This window comes from Nicotiana tabacum, chromosome 4, assembly GCF_000715075.1.
Source record: "Nicotiana tabacum cultivar K326 chromosome 4, ASM71507v2, whole genome shotgun sequence".
Lineage (NCBI taxonomy): Eukaryota > Viridiplantae > Streptophyta > Magnoliopsida > Solanales > Solanaceae > Nicotiana > Nicotiana tabacum.
Genome location: NC_134083.1, coordinates 26,960,614 through 26,980,287, shown reverse-complemented (window position 1 = coordinate 26,980,287; position 19,674 = coordinate 26,960,614). Strand labels below are relative to the sequence as shown.

General features: G+C 37.2%; 1 protein-coding gene across 1 annotated transcript; it reads left to right on the top strand.

Annotated features, from left to right (window-relative positions):
- The first annotated feature begins 1,411 nt into the window (after positions 1-1,411).
- Positions 1,412-19,446, top strand: LOC107765170 (ABC transporter B family member 25). The gene is made up of 17 exons (XM_075251607.1): positions 1,412-1,615; positions 2,479-2,547; positions 2,646-2,681; positions 2,761-2,835; positions 2,931-3,055; positions 3,285-3,384; positions 3,508-3,679; positions 3,781-3,899; positions 5,348-5,458; positions 5,559-5,703; positions 5,908-6,040; positions 17,960-18,035; positions 18,112-18,177; positions 18,292-18,399; positions 18,608-18,715; positions 18,794-18,991; positions 19,070-19,446. The coding sequence occupies exons 1-17, from the start codon at positions 1,544-1,546 to the stop codon at positions 19,271-19,273; spliced, it is 1,917 nt and encodes a 638-aa protein (XP_075107708.1). The 5' UTR covers positions 1,412-1,543; the 3' UTR covers positions 19,274-19,446.
- The last annotated feature ends 228 nt before the right edge of the window (positions 19,447-19,674 follow it).

Sequence of the window (19,674 nt, the reverse complement as noted above, 5' to 3'; positions counted from 1 at the left end):
CAGTCAAATGAGTTCACATAAATTGAAACGCAGAGAGTATTATATACCGATTTTACTACTTTAATAACTTCTCTCGGTCTAAGAAGACTTGAGAGTCAACGAACGGACATAGTGCATATCGGGAATATTCCTAACAACCACTCCTTAAATTTCATGTTTATCCGTTTTCTAACAAACTTTTAAATCCATATTTGCTATTATATCTCATAGTCATAAAGGAACAGTTCAGTGGTCAATAGGTTGTAATTTGAACCCTTTTTTTTCCTTTCTTATTTTCTAAAAATGAGTAAGAAAGTTCAGCCGTTTATTTTATAGACTGAAACGATACTCAAAAAGTCAAAAGATCCTAACCAACAAATGCGAGCCGAGCCACGCTACATCACGGCAATTTCAACGACTTTATATTTTTAAAGTATTTTTTTATCTTTCAACCAAAGAAGTTCCAGGAAGGAAGCCACTCATATCATGTTGTTTTCAGCAAATACGTGGTGGCTATTTTTCCTCTGGCTATTAAGCAAGAAGGCATTAAAAAACCCCCCATTACATCACATTGGAAATTTTGATAGAAGAAAATAAAGGTAAAGGTAAAGGTACATGTAAAAAATAATCACTATCTTACTTGAAACAACGTCGAAACTAGTATTTGAAGTTTATAGTAATTTGCTATCGAGTTCATAACTCATTTTAATTATTGAATTCGTGATTAAATGCAATCATACCTTTCTATAGTATCTATTCTCTACTATAACTACATACTGGATTCCTAAATGCACTTTACTATAATAATCAAGTTTACTTTTGAGACCAATTTTTCATGTTACGTTATTATATAACCTTTTTATAACAACCAAAACCTGTCCCCGAAGGGACGCCCCAGTTGGTTTGGAAGGTGTTGTCCATATGGGCAACGCGGGTTCGAACCTCCCTCAATGACCTCTGGGTCTGAGCCTGTCACACGGGCTTACCTAGTGCGATTTACATCCTCTGTGTAGTTTGCAGGCTATTACACAGTGAGAATTTTATCCAATGCGCACAGTGCTCTCACCCGAAGGGCAAAAACTGTAGAGGCTGCGAGATTTCCTAGGGTTCCAAAAAAAAAAATAACTAAAAACTATAGAACAAATAAAATTATTATAAAGAGATTTAATTATATAAATATAAAGTATAAACAAAAACTACTTAAATCATCTTAGTCATGTGAGAAATTTGCATTGGTGACAAAATTGTCCGTAAATGACATAAGCAATTAGCTCAAGAAAATGTATGTTTATTCACAGCAGGGATAGAACATGGGGTCTCATGTCTTGGTCTCCAAGAAATTCCCAAGCACTTCTTTATAACCTATCAATGCTATACGACAATTTTTTTTTCTTCTTCTTCCAATTATATACAAAAAATAAAATAAAAAAAATACTTCTTATAAGACCTTCCCACTCATCAGCCACCCATTTCACAGTTTGTGGTTTTCAGTTTGAACTTTGAACTTAAAACTGCAGCGAGCTCTACTTGTGACCGCCACACTCACTAAAGTAAAACTCAATCCATGAACTACCATTCAGGAATGCATGGCCACGGGCTTGGTGGTGCGCGAACTCCTCTCTTAGATAGAACTGCTGTAAGTTTCTTTATATTTTTCATCTTTAAACTAAATTCCCCTTTCTTGTTGGGTTTTTGCAAATTTGCATTCATAGGCTTCTCTACATCCATCATTTTTATCTCGTCAATCCTCTTTCATCGTACGTAACATTTATTTTACTGTGTCACATAGCACGAGCTGCGAATTTAGGCTGTTAGGTCATGAGGTTCTATATTGTTGTCAAAGAATTTACCCAAGTTTCAATTGTATTTGCATGGGGTTTTATGGTTCAAGGCTATCTCGGAGTAAATGGAACGTACAGTCATAAGCTTCCTGGTATTTAGCTTGGTTAGAAAGGCAGAACCTCAATTTGAACATTATGGGTTTCAATTCGAGATTCATCACAGCCCATTTGATTTACTGGGTTCCAAATCTATTACTACATATTTATTTATTTAGTACATTTTAATACACAGGCAGAGCCAAAGCCACTGGGTTCAGATGAACCCATTAGTTACCTTCTACGCCGCCCTTGTTAGAACATCTACATGAGCAAGAAACTTGACTTAATCCATCTCTCTTTGGTTCGACCTAATGGAAGCTTGTCCATTGAAGTTTATTGCATATAAAGGCTGTCTCTTGTTTATAACTTATTTGAGATTCCTATCATTGAGCATGTTGTTTTCTTTGTGATGCACTCTGTGAGTTGCTATTGTAACTAATACTTTGTTAATGGTCAGGAGCATCACATTAGTAGTTTCAGAATTTGGCTTGGTCAAGAAGATCATTTGTCTATTAGCAGCATCACATTAGTAGTTCCAGAATTTGACTTGGGAAACAAGATCATTGGTCTTTTAGCAGATTAATTTTTTGGTTTTTACTGTTCATATCTGTCTTTATAGTTAGGGAGAAAGAGAAACGGTGCTGAAAATGGTCAGCTACAAGACCTTGAGCATGGCGATTCTGTTCCGGTAATTTACGTTTTGCTTTCAGTTAGTGTACTAGTCATGTCTTACAGTCCATTGTTTAGTGTACAAAGAGCTAACTTCATCTTCATCTTCATCTTCAGGCACCAAATGTTGGATTTGGCAGAGTCCTTTCACTTGTAAGTGGATGTTGTTTGTGTATGTACTGGCAAACAGTGTGTGCACTTGAATTAAAACAAACATGCTCCTGTTTTGCAGGCGAAGCCTGAAGCAGGAAGTTTGGTAATCGCGACAATTGCTTTGCTGATTGCGTCAACATCAAGCATTTTGATCGTAGGTACCTCTTCCAATTCACTGCTTTTATACTGAAGCGAAAGCTGGATTTCCTGGATTCTCTTATCACTGACTTTATAATGCTCAATTTGCAGCCAAAATTTGGTGGCCAAATAATTGATATTGTTTCAGGTGATATCCAAACACCTGAACAGAAATCAGAAGCTTTAAATGCAGTCAAGAACACAATACTTGAAATCTTTCTGATTGTCATAGTCGGGTATCCCCTGCAACTTTTGCCCAACTTTCTTATTCTCTCTTTTCATGCTGCTAAAGAAAAGCTTCAGTATCTTTTTTCAATTATCAGTAAATTGAGCTTGGAGATTGTATTTCTATTATTTTAGGCTTTCACAGGAGGGGGACATAATGAGACACTTAGTTCTCCAGTATGGTTTTTGCCTTCAATTGCATTTTGTTATTTCTAATTTTGCAACAATTGCCTCTTTCAGTTCTGTTTGCACAGCGCTTCGAGCATGGTTGTTCTCTTCTGCCAGTGAAAGGGTTGTAGCCCGGTTAAGAAAGAACCTGCTCAGTCACCTTGTTCACCAGGTAAAGACATACTCTTGGCTAATTTCCTCTAATTAGGTTTTATCTTTCTCACTCTGTTAGAGTAGGTCTTGTTTTTTCTTTCCATCCTAGAGATCTTTCTGAAAGACAAAATGCATTCTTCAGGAGATAGCGTTCTTCGATGTTACTCGAACAGGGGAGCTTCTCAGTAGGCTATCTGAAGATACCCAGATCATAAAGAATGCTGCAACTACTAACCTTTCAGAGGCTTTGAGGAATCTTGCTACTGCATTTATTGGACTTGGGTTTATGTTTCAAACATCATGGAAATTAACATGTAAAGAGATAAAATCTTCTTGAGAGAAGATACTATTTGTTTCCACCTTTTTTTTTTGTTATTTTATAGTGTTACTGATTTTTAAAAATATACAAATCTAGTGTTGTCGCTAGCTGTTGTACCAGTCATATCAGTTGCAGTACGCAGATTTGGTCGCTACATGCGCGAACTTTCCCACAAAACTCAAGCTGCTGCAGCAGTAGCCTCGTCCATTGCTGAGGTTTGTTACTCTGCTCGTATAGGTTGTCTATTTCTTCCTGCGTTCTAAATACATCAGTTGTATTCTAGTTGAAGTTCTTGCAAAGTAGACTTCCCAAATTTGCATGGATAGAGTGATTGTTGCTTGGACCCTACCAATAAACCATTGTCCTTCAAGGGGAGCTTATAGGGATGATAATGGCGGTGCGGGTTGATTTTTCATTTTTTAAAGTTCTTGGCGGGTTGCAGGTTTTGGGTTGGTACGGGTTTGGCCGAGCTAGAAACATACGGATGATTTTTATTCTTGATAAGATAAAGATTTATACTGATGATGCAATCACGCAATAATGACTCTGGCTTGACAGAAGAGCTTTGATGCTTACAATAGTCTGGTGTTGTGCTATATAATCCCAATATCGTATTTGTATGCTTATGATCAATATCAGCTATTTTTTGGGTAAGTATTAATATCCGCTTCTTCACTTGCAAACTTCAGCACATTCTTTTGTTGACCATTTTAGTAGTTGTTACCTCTCAATTCTCATCATTGATGTTGATTAATTGTGAGTGTCTTAAATTCTATCATTTTTGTTATCGGTAGTTTTGATTTATGCATTTTATCACTACAATTGAAATAGTTAATTAGTTGTTGAGAAGTTAATGACAAGAGTGGCGTCATATATTTTTTAAACATCTCAAATGGAAAGACTAAAAATTCACAGGAATTTTGAGACATGATGAGTAGCGGGTGATAGTTCTTTAAAACCTATTAGCTATTTTCTTTTTCTTGCTTATTGCCCGAAAAAGAAAAAAGAAACTTAGTAAAACAGTTTACAGTTGCACCCACCTTAAATCCTTAACTGACACGGAAAATTCCAATCAAAAGATAAAAAATAAATAAAACTGACAAAATGAAGAAGAAAAAACTAAGCGGGGCGGGGCGGGTGGACGCGGGTGAAAATGCTATGCAGGGCGGAGTGGGGCGGGTTGAAATTTTGCGGGTTAAGACAGAACCCGCACCGCTTGCCGTTCCTACTTATAGAAACTAAATCTTACATCCTTTGAATATGAACGTTTGCGTGGAGTTTTTCATTGAAGTAGTGCTAAAGTAGTTCATAAATGCGCCATCATTGTTGGCTGCCATCCCAGTGAAGGCGTGTTATGTATACTCCCTTGAAGCAGTGTGATAACTATCAACAGAGAAATGATACTCGAAAGTCTTGTTACTTAATTCTGCTGAGTTCAAGTTGCTGCTGGGATCTTCTAGTTTTTTATGAGCTTTCACGTTGCCGGGAAGTACATGTTTGCTAGCAGATAATATGTATCCTTTATTTTATCTTTTTCAAATTAATATGTTTCCTTTATCACCTCACTTTTTGCGTTATGTTTCCGAATATTGTAAGAAACATAATATCCTAGAAATTTATCAATGGTTTATTCTCATGTAATCAAGGTGAACTTTGTGTTTAGGAAACTTTTGGCGCTATACGCACGGTGAGATCATTTGCACAGGAAGATTATGAGATTTCACGCTATTCAGAGAAAGTTGATGAGACCTTAAAGCTTGGGCTTGGACAGGCTGTGAGTTGCTTTATTCTTCCACCTCTGCACAAGAAAAGAAGAGAGAAAGATGGTGAAAGGATGAGAAGGAAAACCTGATATCTCGTTTTTTCTTCTGCAGAAAGTGGTTGGTCTTTTCTCTGGAAGCTTAAATGCAGCATCTACTCTATCAGTTATTGTAGTAGTAATATATGGAGCCACTCTAACTATCCAAGGCGCTATGACACCTGGAGCTCTTACATCCTTCATACTCTATAGCTTGACAGGTGACCCCCTCATTGGTTGTCTTAAGTGAATTGTACCTCTGGATGCCCCATAACTTATAGTAATATTTTAGCATTTATCAATTTCTATCTTAGATCAATTGTTCAAGCGTTTATCAATTTCTATCTTTGTTGCCTAATATTTTGGCATTTATCTTTTTCTATCTTAGATCCTTTGTTGACGTAAACAATTGAATATGCTTACAGTTGGATCATCAGTATCTGGACTATCTGGATTATATACTGTAGCAATGAAAGCTGCTGGAGCCAGCAGGCGGGTATTTCAGCTCTTGGATCGTACGTCGTCCATGCCAGAATCGGGAAACCAATGTCCTTTGGGGTTTGTTCCTTTATTCTCATAATCCAACAGTTTTCTTTTTGTTTTTTAATAAGTCAATAGTTAATTGTTCAATACCTCTTTACCGCTAAAAGATTTCAGCAACGTCAGGGCTTGTGGCATAAACACTAATTTGTCACTGGAAGACTCTATGAACAGATGCTATCTGGTAATTGTGGGACCTACCTAAATAAATAAAGTAAAAAAAGAAACAAAATGATTGGCGGAAATTGTGGCTATGGGCGGTGGGTCTATGTTCTAATTTTCAAATTGCATATGGGTGGCTGAAAAGTTAGCAATTTGCAATGCAAATTGCAAAAGTCAAATTTGATTAGCTGAATGAGACGGTTCCTTCCATTATAAATAGAGCTATTCAGTTTCATCTCAAACACACCATTAGTATTAGAGTTGTGAGAGCAATCCACAGATTATTTTATAGTCTGTGAGAAAATAGAGCGGGAGTAATACTGTGGTGAGATATTTAAAATAAATAGTGTTATTTCTTTTGAGTCGTAGTAGTCTTTTGACACTACAAAGTTGTAATATTATAGTGGTATTATATTACTCTTCTCGGGTATTGTATTTTACCTCGTTAAAAAATTTGGTGTCATTGTTACGCTCTTGTGTCATTATTATTTATCGTGGATATTATTTCTGGGCGGAATATTATTTTTCCCAACAACGTGGATCAGAGCCATGGTGAATAATTGTCCGTTGTCTTTTCAGTACCCCATCTCACAAAAGATAATTATGAGAAATTGTGTCTACGTATGAAAGCCATTCTTGGCTCTCAGGATGTGTGGAAAATCTTAGATAGAGGGTATGCAAAACCCGATAACGAGGAAGCTCTGCCTCAAAATGAAAAAAATGTCTTGACAAAGACAAGGAAGAAGGATCAACAAGCCCTCATGCTCATCCACCAATGTCTAGATGATGACATGTTTGAGAAGACGCCAGATGCTACCACCTCAAAGGAAGCTAGGGAGATTTTACAAAATTCTCTTCAAGGATTTGACAAGGTGAAGAAGGTAAAACTTCAAACTCTAAGGGCTGATTTTGAAGTTTTAAAAATGAAAGAATTTGAATGCATTTCGGATTATTGTTCAAAAGTGAAGGCTGTTGTGAATCAATTAAGAAGATACGGGGAGGACATAGAAGATGTCCGTGTGGTAGAAAAGATCCTTCGCACTTTAACATCTAACTTTGATTTTGTGGTGTGTGCTATTGAGGAGTCTAAAGATTTAGGCTCTATGATGGTAAAGCAATTGGAAGGTTCTTTACAGGCCCACGAAGAAAAGATCAAAAGGAGACAAGAAGTGCCACTGGAGTAACTTCTTAAAACTCAGGCATCCTTTTAAGGACCATGGAGGTGAAAAGAGTTATCGAGGAAACGGACGAGGCCGTGGTGGTCATGGAAGAGGAAGAAGTAACTGTAACAACTTCAACAATGAAGTTAAAATCTACCAAACATTCAGAGGTCGTGGTCGTGAACAAAGAGGAGGAAGAGGACGTGGCTACTACCAAGAAAATAATGGACAAAGGTATGACAAATCAAAAATTGAGTGTTATAATTGTCATAAATTTGGCAATTACTCTTGGGAATGTTGTAGCAATGTTGAAGAAAAAACTAACCCTGTTGACGACAAGAAAGAAGAAGATGAGTCAACGTTGTTGCTGGCACTCAGGGAAGAAGACATGGACGATTGTAGCTCGTGGTATTTAGACAATGGCGCAAGCAATCATATGTGTGGATGCAAAGAGAAGTTTGTGGAGATCAATAAAATGGTGAGAGGTAATGTATCCTTTGGAGATACCTCAAAGATTCAAATTGAAGGGATATGTACGATTCTGATCTCCTGTAAAGATGGTAGTCACAAGTTAATTCAAGATGTTTATTATGTCCCAAAATTAAAAAGTAATATTTTGAGTTTGGGCCAACTTCTTGAAAAGGAATATGACATCCACATGAAAAATATGCATCTTTGGCTTAGAGATTCAAGTGGAATTCTAATTGCTAAAGTGCATATGGCAAAGAATAGATTATTTTCTCTGAATCTTAAAACAATTGATGCGAAGTGTTTGAAGGCTAATGTGCAAGATGAATCATGGTGTTGGCACATGCGATTTGGCTACTTGAATTTTGAAGCGCTCAAATCAATGAGAGAAAAGAACATGGTGCATGAGATACCATCAATCAACCATCCTAATCAATTGTGTGAAGCTTGTCTTCTTGGGAAAAAAATGAAGGAGGAGTTTTCCGAAGGAGTCCATATCAAGAGCAATCATGCCATTCCAACTTGTTCACACTGATGTGTGTGGACCAATCAATCCACCTTCCTTTGGTAAAAGTAAATATTTTCTGCTTTTCATTGATGACTTTAGTAGAAAGACTTGAGTTTATTTCTTGAACCAAAAATCTGAAGCTTTTGCTGCTTTTAAAAGTTTCAAAGTACTTGTAGAAAAAGAAAGTGGCTATGAAATAAAAGCTTTAAGGTCCGATAGAGGAGGCGAATTCACTTCAAAAGAATTTAATGACTTATGTCAGTCTCATGGAATTCGTCACCCTCTAACGACACCTTATTTACCTCTACAAAATGGAGTTGTAGAGAGAAAGAATCGAACGATTTTTAATATGGCTAGATGTATGTTGAAAGATAATAGTATGCCCAAGGAATTTTGGGCCGAAGCTGTTTCTTATGCAGTTTATTTGAACAACAGGTGTCCAACAAGGAATGTTAGAGATCAAACCCCCCAAGAAGCATGGAGTGGAAGAAAACCAAGTGTCAAGCACTTGAGAATCTTTGGGAGCATAGCCTATGCTCATGTGCCACATCAAGGGAGAGCGAAGCTTGACGATCAAAGTGTCAAGCATGTGTTTGTTGGCTATGATACGAGTTCAAAAGGCTACAAGCTATACAACCCAAGTAGCGGCAAGATGGTGGTGAGTCGTGATGTTGAATTTGATGAAGAATTGGCATGAAATTGGGAAGCTCGGGAAGAAACTTCATATGATTTTCTTCCATACTTTGGTGATGAAGAAGAACCAAAGACCGTGGAACCTGTGCAGGACACAACTCCACCTCCTTCTCCAACAAATGTTGCATCTCCCTCTTCTCAAGAAAGTTCAAATGAACAGTCGCAAAGGACAATGAGTATTCAAGAGCTCTATGAGCACACATAAAAAGTTACTAATTTTGATTTTTATATTGTTTTTTTGCTGACAGTGAACTAATGAACTTTGATGAAGCTCTTACAGACAAAAGGTGGAAACAAGCCATAGAGAAGGAGATCGAGTCAATAGTGAAGAACAACACTTGGGAGTTAACAACCCTTCCCAAGGGTCATCGAGCAATTGGAGTAAAATGGGTATACAAGACAAAGAAGAATGTTGATAGAGATGTGGAGAGATACAAGGCACGACTTGTGGCTAAAGGCTACAAGCAAAGGCAAGACATTGACTATGAAGAAGTCTATGCACCTGTTACCCGCATGGAGACGATTCATTTGCTCATCTCTTTGGCGGCGCAAATAAAGTAGAAGATCCATCAACTAGACGTCAAGTCAAGCCTTTTTGAATGGCTATCTTGAAGAAGAAGTCTGTGTTGAATAACCATTGGACTTTGTAGTAAAAAATCATGAAGATAAAATGTTGCGGTTGAAGAAAGCTTTATATGGATTAAAAGCAAGCCCCACGAGCATGGAATAGTTGTATCGACAAGTATTTTCAAGACAATGGGTTTACTCGTTGTCTCCATGAATATGTTCTTTACCTTAAAGTTCATACTAATGGAGATATCTTGCTTGTTTGTCTTTATGTTGATGATCTTATTTTTACGGGTAATAAACCAAGTTTGTTTGAAGCTTTTAAGAAAGATATGTCCCGTGAGTTCTAGATGACAGACGTAGGGCTCATGTCATACTACTTGGGCCTAGAAGTGAAGCGGATAGAGGATGAAATTTTTATCTCTCAAGAAAGCTATACAAAAGAGATTTTGAAGAAATTCAACATGCTCGATTGCAACCCCGTAAACACACCGATGGAGAGTGGGACAAAATTGTCCAAGTTTGAATAAGGAGAAAAAGTGGATCCTACATTTTTCAAAAGTCTTATGGAAAGTTTGAGGTACTTGACTTGTACCAGGCCAGATATACTCTTTGTAGTTGGAGTAGTAAGCCGCTTCATGGAAACTCCTACCTCCACTCATTTGAAAGTCACTAGAAGAATTCTTCGTTAGCTAAAAGAAACGATTGACTTTGGGTTATTTATTTCTTCTTCTAGTGATTTCAACCTTATGAGATTTTGTGATAGTGATTATGCGGGAGATATTGATGATAGAAAAAGTACAACTGGTTTTGTGTTTTTCTTGGGTGATTCTGTTATTTCTTGGAGTTCAAAAAAACAATCAATTGTTACTCTCTCGACTTGTTAAGCTGAATATATTGCAGCAACATCTTGTACATGTCATGCTATCTGGCTGAGAAGATTATTGAAAGAGCTCAATTTACCACAAATTGAAGTTAAAAAGATTTGTATTGACAACAAATCCGCACAGACACTTGCCAAGAATCCAGTGTATCATGATCGAAGCAAGCATATAGATACAAGATATCACTTCATCAGAGAATGCATTGCCAAAAAAAGAAGTCGAGCTCAAGTATGTGAAATCTCATGACCAAGTTGCATATATTTTCACAAAACCTCTCAAATTTGAAGATTTTCAGAGATTGAGATCAAGTCTTGGGATGAAGAATAAAAATCAAAATTAAGGGAGAGATTTGTTATCAGAGCCATGGCGAATAATGGTCTGCTGTCTTTTCAGTACCCCGTCTCACAAAAGATATGTCCCGTGAGTTCGAGATGACAGACGTAGGGCTCATGTCATACTACCTGGGCCTAGAAGTGAAGCAGATGGAGGATGGAATTTTCATCTCTCAAGAAAGCTATACAAAAGAGATATTGAAGAAGTTCAACATGCTCGATTGCAACCCCGTGAATACAACGATGGAGAATGGGACAAAATTGTCCAAGTTTGATGAAGGAGGAAAAATGGAGTCTTGTGGGAAGTTTTGAGGTACTTGACTTATACCTTGGCTAGATATACTCTTTGCAGTTGGAGTAGTAAGTCGCTTCATGGAAGCTCCTAGCTCCACTCACTTGAAGGTCGCTAGAAGAATTCTTCGTTACCTAAAAGGTACGATTGACTTTGGGCTATTTTATTCTTCTTTTAGTGATTTGAACCTTATGAGATTTTGTGATAGTGATTATGCGGGAGATATTGATGATAAAAAAAGCACAACTGGCTTTGCGTTTTTCTTGGGTGATTCTGTTATTTCTTGGAGTTCAAAGAAACAGTCCATAGTTACTCTCTCGACTTGTGAAGCCGAATAAGTAGTATCAACATCTTGTACCTGTCATGCTATTTGGCTAAGAAGATTATTGAAGGAGCTCAATTTGCCACAAATTGAAGCTACAGAGATTTGTATTGATAACAAATCTGCACAGGCACTCGCGAAGAATCCGGATCGAAGCAAGCATATAGATACAAGATATCACTTCATCAGAGAATGCATTACCATAAAAGAAGTCGAGCTCAAGTATGTGAAATCTCATGACCAAGCTGCAGATATTTTCACAAAGCCTCTCAAATTTGAAGATTTTCAGAGATTGAGATCAAGTCTTGGGATGAAGAAGAAAAATCAAAATTAAGGGAGAAATTTGTGGGACCTACCTAAATAAATAAAGTAAAAAAAGAAACAAAATGATTGGAGGAAATTGTGGCTATGAGCCGTGGGTCTATGTTTTAATTTTCAAATTGCATATGGGCGGCTGAAAAGTTAGCAATTTGCAATGCAAATTGCAAAAGTCAAATTTGATTAGCTGAATTAGACGACTCCTTCCCTTATAAATAGAACCATTCAGTTTCATATCAAACACACAAAATATAAGAGAGAAGTATTAGAGCTGTGAGAGTAATCCACAGACTATTTTATAGTCTGTGAGAAAATAGAGTGAGAGTAATATTGTGGTGAGATATTTAAAATACAGAGTGTTATTTCTTTTGAGTCGTAGTAGTCTTTGACACTACAAAGTTGTAATATTATAGTGGTAATATATTGCTCCTCTCGGGCATTGTATTTTACCCCGTTAAAAGATTTGGTGTCATTGTTACTCTCTTGTGTCATCATTATTTATCGTGGATATTATTCATGGGCAGGATATTATTTCGCCTCCTCTATCGCACCTTAAAACTTTTATTTCATAGCCACTTTCTTTTTCTACAAGTACTTTAAAAATTTTAAAAACAGCAGAAGCTTCAGACTTTTGGTTCAAGAAATAAATCCAAGTCTTTCTACTAAAGTCATCAATGAAAAGTAGAAAGTATTTACTTTTACCAAAGGAAGATGGATTGATTGGTCCACACACATCAGTGTGAACAAGTTGGAGTGGCATGGTTGCTCTTGACATGGACTCATTCGGAAAACTCCTCCCTGCATGTTTTCTAAGAAGACAAGCTTCACACAATTGATTGGGATGGTTGATTGATTGATGGTATCCCATGCACCATGTTCTTTTCTATCATTGATTTGTCTTCAAAATTCAAGTGCCGAAATCGCACGTGCCAACACCATGATTCATCTTGCACATTAGCCTTCAAACACTTTGCATCAATTGTTTTAAGATTCTGAGAAAATAATCTATTGTTTTGCCATATGCACTTTAGCAATTAGAATTCCACTTGAATCTCTAAGCCAAATATGCATATTTTTCATGTGGATGTCATATCCCTTTTCAAGAAGTTGGCTCACTCAAAATATTACTTTTTAATTTTGGGACATAATAAACATCTTGAATTAACTTGTGACTACCATCTTTACAGGAGATTAGAATCGTACCTATCCCTTCGATTTGAATCTTTGAGGTATCTCCAAAGGACACATTAGCTCTCACCGTTTTATTGATCTCCACAAACTTCTCTTTGCATCCACAAATATGATTGCTTGCGCCATTGTCCAAATACCACGAGCTACAATCATCCATGTCTTCTTCCTTGAGTGCCAGCAACTACGTTGACTCATCTTCTTCTTTTTTGTCGTCAACAAGGTTAGCTTTTTCTTTAACATTGTTACGACATTCCCAAGAGTAATGGCCAAATTTATGACAATTATAACACTCAATTTTTGATTTGTCATACCTTTGTTCATTATTTTCTTGGTAGTAGCCACGTCCTCTTCCTCCTTTTTGTCCACGACCACGACCTCTGAATGTTTGGTGGATTTTAACTTCATTGTTGAAGTTACAGTTATTTCTTCCTCTTCCATGACCACCCCGGCCTCGTCCGTTTCCTCGATAACTCTTTTCACCTCCATGGTCCTTAAAGGATGCCTGAGTTTTAAGAAATTGCTCCAGTGACACTTATTGTCTCCTTTTGATCTTTTTTTCGTGGGCCTGTAAAGAACCCTCCAATTGCTCTACTATCATAGAGTCTAAATCTTTAGACTCCTCAATAGCACACACCACAAAATCAAATTTAGGTGTTAAAGTGCGAAGGATCTTTTCTACCACACGGACATCTTCTATGTTTTCCCTGTATCTTCTTAATTGATTCTTAATTGATTCACAACAACCTTCACTTTGAACAATAATCCGAAATGCATTCGGATTCTTTCATTTTTAAAACTTCAAAATCAGCCCTTAGAGTTTGAAGTTTTACCTTACTCACCTTATCAAATCCTTGAAGAGAATTTTGTAAAATTTCCCTAGCTTCCTTTGAGGTGGAAGCATCTGCCACCTTCTCAAACATGGCATCATCCAGACATTGGTGGATGAGCGTGAGGGCTTGTTGATCCTTTTTCCTTGTCTTTGCCAAGACATCTTTTTCAATTTGAGGCAGAGCTTCCTCATTATCGAGTTTTGCATACCCTCTATCTACGATTTCCCATACATCTTGAGAGCCAAAAATATCTTTCATACGTAGACACCATTTCTCATAATTATCTTTTGTGAGATGAGGATACTGAAAAGACAACGGACCATTATTCGCCATGGCTCTGATACCACGGTGTTGTGAAAAATAATATCCCACCCAGGAATAATATCCACGATAAATAATAATGACACTAGAGAGTAACAATGACATCAAATCTTTTAACGTGGTAAAATACAATACCTGAGTGGAGCAATATAATATCACTATAATATTACAACTTTGTAGTGTCAAAAGACTACTACGACTCAAAAGAAATAACACTCTTTATTTTAAATATCTCATCACAATATTACTCCCACTCTATTTTATCACAGACTATAAAATAGTCTGTGGATTACTCTCACAGCTCTAATACTTCTTTCTTATTTTTGGTGTGTTTGATATGAAACTAAATGGTTCTATTTATAAGGGAAGGAGTCGTCTAATTCAGCTAATCAAATTTGACTTTTGCAATTTGCATTGCAAATTGCTAACTTTTCGGCCGCCCATATGCAATTAGAACATGAACCCATCGCCCATAGCCACAATTTCCTCCAATCATTTTTTTTTTACTTTATTTATTTAGGTAGGTCCCACAGATCTCTCCCTTAATTTTGATTTTTCTTCTTCATCCCAAGACTTTCAATCTCTGAAAATCTTCAAATTTGAGAGGTTTTGTGAAAATATCTGCAGTTTGGTCATGAGATTTCACATACTTGAGCTCGACTTCTTTTTTGCTAATGCATTCTCTTATCAAGTGATATCTTGTATCTATATGCTTGCTTCGATCATGATACACCGGATTCTTGGCAAGTGCATGTGCGGATTTGTTGTCAATACAAATCTTTGTAGCTTCAATTTGTGGTAAATTGAGCTCCTTCAACAATTTTCTCAACCAAATAGTATGACAGGTACAAAATGTTGCTGCTATATATTAAGTTTCACAAGTCGAGAGAGTAACAATTGATTGTTTCTTTGAATTCCAGGAAATAACACAATCACCCAAGAAAAATCACAAAACCAGTTGTGCTTTTTCTATCATCAATATCTCATAAGGTTGAAATCATTAGAAGAAGAATAAAATAACCTAAAGTCAATCGTTCCTTTTAGGTAACGAAGAATTCTTCTAGTGACTTTCAAATGAGCGGAGGTAGGAGCTTCCATGAAATGGCTTACTACTCCAACTGCAAAGAGTATATCTGGCCTGGTACAAGTCAAGTACCTCAAACTTCCCACAAGACTTTTGAAAAATGTGGGATCCACTTTTTCTCCTTCATCAAACTTGGACAATTTTGTCCCACTCTCCATCGGTGTGTTCACAGGGTTGCAATCGAGCATGTTGAACTTCTTCAATATTTCTTTTGTATAGCTTTCTTGAGAGATAAAAATTACATCCTCTATCCACTTCACTTCTAGGCCCAAGTAGTATGACATGAGCCCCACGTCTGTCATCTCGAACTCACGGGACATATCTTTGTTAAAAGTTTCAAACAAACTTGGGTTATTACCCGTGAAAATAAGATCATCAACATAATGACAAACAAGCAAGATATCTCCATTAGTATGACTTTTAAGATAAAGAGCATATTTATGGAGACGAGTAAACCCATTGTCTTGAAAATACTTGTCGATGCAACTTTTCCATGCTCGTGGGGCTTGCTTCAATCCATATAAAGCTTTGTTCAACTTCAACACTTTATCTTCATGGTTTTTTACCACGAAGCCCAATGGTTGTTCAACATAGACTTCTTTTTCAAGATAGCCTTTCAAGAAAGCTGACTTGACGTCTAGTTGATGGATCTTCCGCTTCATTTGCGCCGCCAAAGAGATGAGCAAACGAATCGTGTCTATGCGGGCAACAAGTGCATAGACTTCTTCATAGTCAATGCCTTGCCTTTGCTTGTAGCCTTTAGCCACAAGTCATGCCTGGTATCTCTTCACATCTCTATCAACATTCTTCTTTGTCTTTTATACCCATTTTACTCCAATTGCTCGATGACCCTTGGGAAGAGTTGTTAACTCCAAGTGTTGTTCTTCTCTATTGATTCAATCTCCTTGTCTATGGCTTGTCTCCACCTTTTGTCTGTAACAACTTCATCAAAGTTCATTGGTTCACTATCAGCAAAGAGACAATATAAAAAATCAAAATTAGTAACTTCTTCCGTGCCATCATAGAGCTTTTGAATGCTCCTTATCCTTTGCGGTTGCTCATTTGAACTTTGCTGTGAAGAAGGAGATGCAACATTGGTTGGAGAAGGAGGTGGAGTTGTATCTTGCACAGGTTCCACGGTCTCTGGTTCTTCTTCATCACTAAAGTATGGAAGAAAATCATATAAAGTTTCTTCCCGAGCTTCCCAATTCCATACCAATTCAACATCACGACTCACCACCACCTTGCCGCTACTTGGGTTGTATAGCTTGTAGCCTTTTGAACTCGTATCATAGCCAACAAACACATGCTTGACACTTCGATCGTCAAGCTTCGTTCTCCCTTGATGTGGTACATGAGCATAGGCTATGCTCCCAAAGATTCTCAAGTGCTTGACACTTGGCTTTCTTCTTCTCCATGCTTCTTGAGGGGTTTGATCTCTAACATTCCTTGTTGGAAACCTGTTATTTAAATAAACTGCACAAGAAACAGCTTCGGCCCAAAATTCACTGGGCATACTTTTAGCTTTCAACATACATCTAGCCATATTAAAAATCGTTCGATTATTTCTCTCTGCAACTCCATTTTGTAGAGGTGAATAAGGTGCCGTTAGAGGACGACGAATTCCATGAGACCGACATAAGTTATTAAATTCTTTTGAAATGAATTCGCCTCCTCTATCAGACCTTAAAGCTTTTATTTCATAGCCACTTTCTTTTTCTACAAGTACTTTAAAAATTTTAAAAACAACAAAAGCTTCAGACTTTTGGTTCAAGAAATAAACCAAGTCTTTCTACTAAAGTCATCAATGAAAAGCAGAAAGTATTTACTTTAAAAAAAAAAGGTGGATTGATTGGTCCACACACATCAGTTTGAACAAGTTGGAGTGGCATGGTTTCTCTTGACATGGATTCCTTCGGAAAACTCCTCCTTGCATGTTTTCCAAGAAAACAAGCTTCACACAATTGATTCGGATGGTTGATTGATGGTATCCCATGCACCATGTTCTTTTCTCCCATTGATTTGAGCGCTTCAAAATTCAAGTGCCCAAATCGCATGTACCAACACCATGATTCATCTTGCACATTAACCTTCAAACACTTTGCATCAATTGTTTTAAGATTCAGAGAAAATAATCTATTATTCACCATATGCACTTTAGCAATTAGAATTCCACTTTAATCTCTAAACCAAAGATGCATATTATTTTCATGTGGATATCATATCCCTTTTTAAGAAATTGGCCCAAACTCAAAATATTACTTTTTAATTTTGGGACATAATAAACATCTTGAATTAACTTGTGACTACCATCTTTACGGGAGATCAGAATCGTACCTATCCCTTCGATTTGAATCTTTGAGATATCTCCAAAATAATATGTAATCAGTGACCGATGGTGAAAATGCCTTTCACTTTTCTGCATGTTAAGAAGCTATGTTTAATGGAATATTCAGTTTTTAAAAAAAAATAGAAGCTTGCCTTTTGATGGGTCTTCTCATTCATTGGTTCTCACATTGTGTAAGCAAATTCCATTTCTTTTGATGTCTGCCAAAATATCGATTAAAGCTGGCCTATGCTGTTGCAGCTTCAAGCTGTTCTGGTGCCCTCAATTCTGATATGCATCCATGCCCACATACGAGTATCGTTTAATCCGTCATATCAGACTTTGCGTTGTGAAGCAATTAAACCTCTCTGATTCTCAGGATCAGAGACAATTCTGACTATTATACACGAATTACGTTTCTCTATCCAGTCACACTCCACATGACTAAATCAAATGTCGGTTGCATGCTTTTGTTACAGTGATCAAGCTGCAGAGGTAGAATTGGATGATGTCTGGTTCGCCTATCCATCCCGTCCTAGCCACACGATCCTCAAGGTTAGGAGCATATCTTCTTATAAAATACCTATATGAACAAAAATGGTTGTTGACCAAGAAAACACTGTTGGTTCAGGGTATAACACTGAAGCTGCCATCTGGTTCAAAGGTTGCACTGGTTGGTCCAAGTGGTGGTGGAAAGGTAAGACCCTTTGTTATTAAAGTTCCATATCATGCCTATGCAGTTCCACACTTTCAGTTTGTGTTGTTCATCAAAAAGAAAGAGTCATGACAGCTCATGAATTCTTTGCTGCAGACTACAATAGCAAATTTGATAGAAAGATTTTATGATCCCGTTAAAGGGAAGGTCTTGCTCAATGGGGTTCCTCTGGTTGAAATATCTCATAAGCACCTACACCATAAGGTAATGCTGGAAATAAATAGAGTGTTCGTGATGCTAATACTCTCTTTGCATGAAAAGTAGCTGATATTTCACCATACAATTCCTCAACATGTAGACACCTTAAAGGCTTTGCCCCTTCCCCCCCGTCTTTTTAAGATAAAAATGACGTTTTTCAGCTTTTACAAGTTGTAGATTCCTAAAGTAATTCATCTCTTTCAAAAAATGTCAGGTTAGTATAGTGAGCCAGGAACCTGTTCTTTTCAACTGTTCCATCGAAGAAAATATTGCCTATGGATTGGGTGGCATAGCAAGCACTGATGATATAGAAAAAGCAGCTGTAAGTTTCAATGTCTTTAATGTCTAATTGCATTCTTCTGCAATTATTCTAACTGTTATCACGTTGCTGTTTGAACAGAAAATGGCGAACGCTCATGAATTTATATCCAACTTTCCTGAAAAATATCAAACCCATGTTGGAGAACGAGGATTGAGACTTTCTGGTGGTCAGAAGCAGAGAATTGCAATTGCTAGAGCGCTGCTGATGAACCCAAAAGTTCTATTGTTGGACGAGGCTACGAGCGCTCTGGATGCTGAAAGTGAATATCTTGTTCAGGTCTGCTTTTATCTGATACTGCCTGTCTTATATCTCCCTTGATTGTTTTACTTAATGACCTGAGATCTCTTGTAATAGGATGCCATGGATTCCCTAATGAAAGGCAGAACCGTTCTTGTCATAGCTCATAGGCTTTCGACTGTCAAGAGTGCAAACACTGTGGCTGTTGTTTCCGATGGTCAAATAGTGGAAAGTGGCACACATGATGATCTTCTAAACAAGAATGGGATCTATACAGCACTAGTGAGGAGGCAATTGCAGGGACACAAATCTGATAGCTAGTTCTCAGCTTTATTCAAAGCCAAGTGATAGACTGAGTTAGCAAGAAGAAATGTTCAATGAATTTGCATTCACATATAGAAAGTGTAAGGAACAGCAATCATTCCATAAATGACGATTTGTAAACAATAGTTCGATATCATATGTGCAAATCATGCATTTTAACCATTTCAAAACTTAGAGTAAGCCATCTAAACTACCTTCATGTAAAATGGTGTTTGAGTGAGTTATGAGCATCCCCCATGTCAATCAAACCTTGGAATTGGCTGGTTTGCATCTAAAGGGTCATTTGTTTAGTATCTAATTCCGGTATAAAATTTGGAATTATGTTTGATATGGGCAAAAATTTATATCACATTGAATGCGAGATTATAATCCCTGATATGGACAACTCACCCTGAACC

What these genes read in the sequence shown, in the direction of transcription:
- LOC107765170 (XM_075251607.1), top strand. Translation starts at nt 1,544, where the DNA reads ATGAACTACCATTCAGGAATGCATGGCCACGGGCTTGGTGGTGCGCGA. An exon ending in CAACATCAAGCATTTTGATC is followed by an intron (nt 2,836 to 2,930) that starts GTAGGTACCTCT and finishes CTCAATTTGCAG; the next exon opens with CCAAAATTTGGTGGCCAAAT. An exon ending in CATACTCTATAGCTTGACAG is followed by an intron (nt 5,704 to 5,907) that starts GTGACCCCCTCA and finishes ATATGCTTACAG; the next exon opens with TTGGATCATCAGTATCTGGA.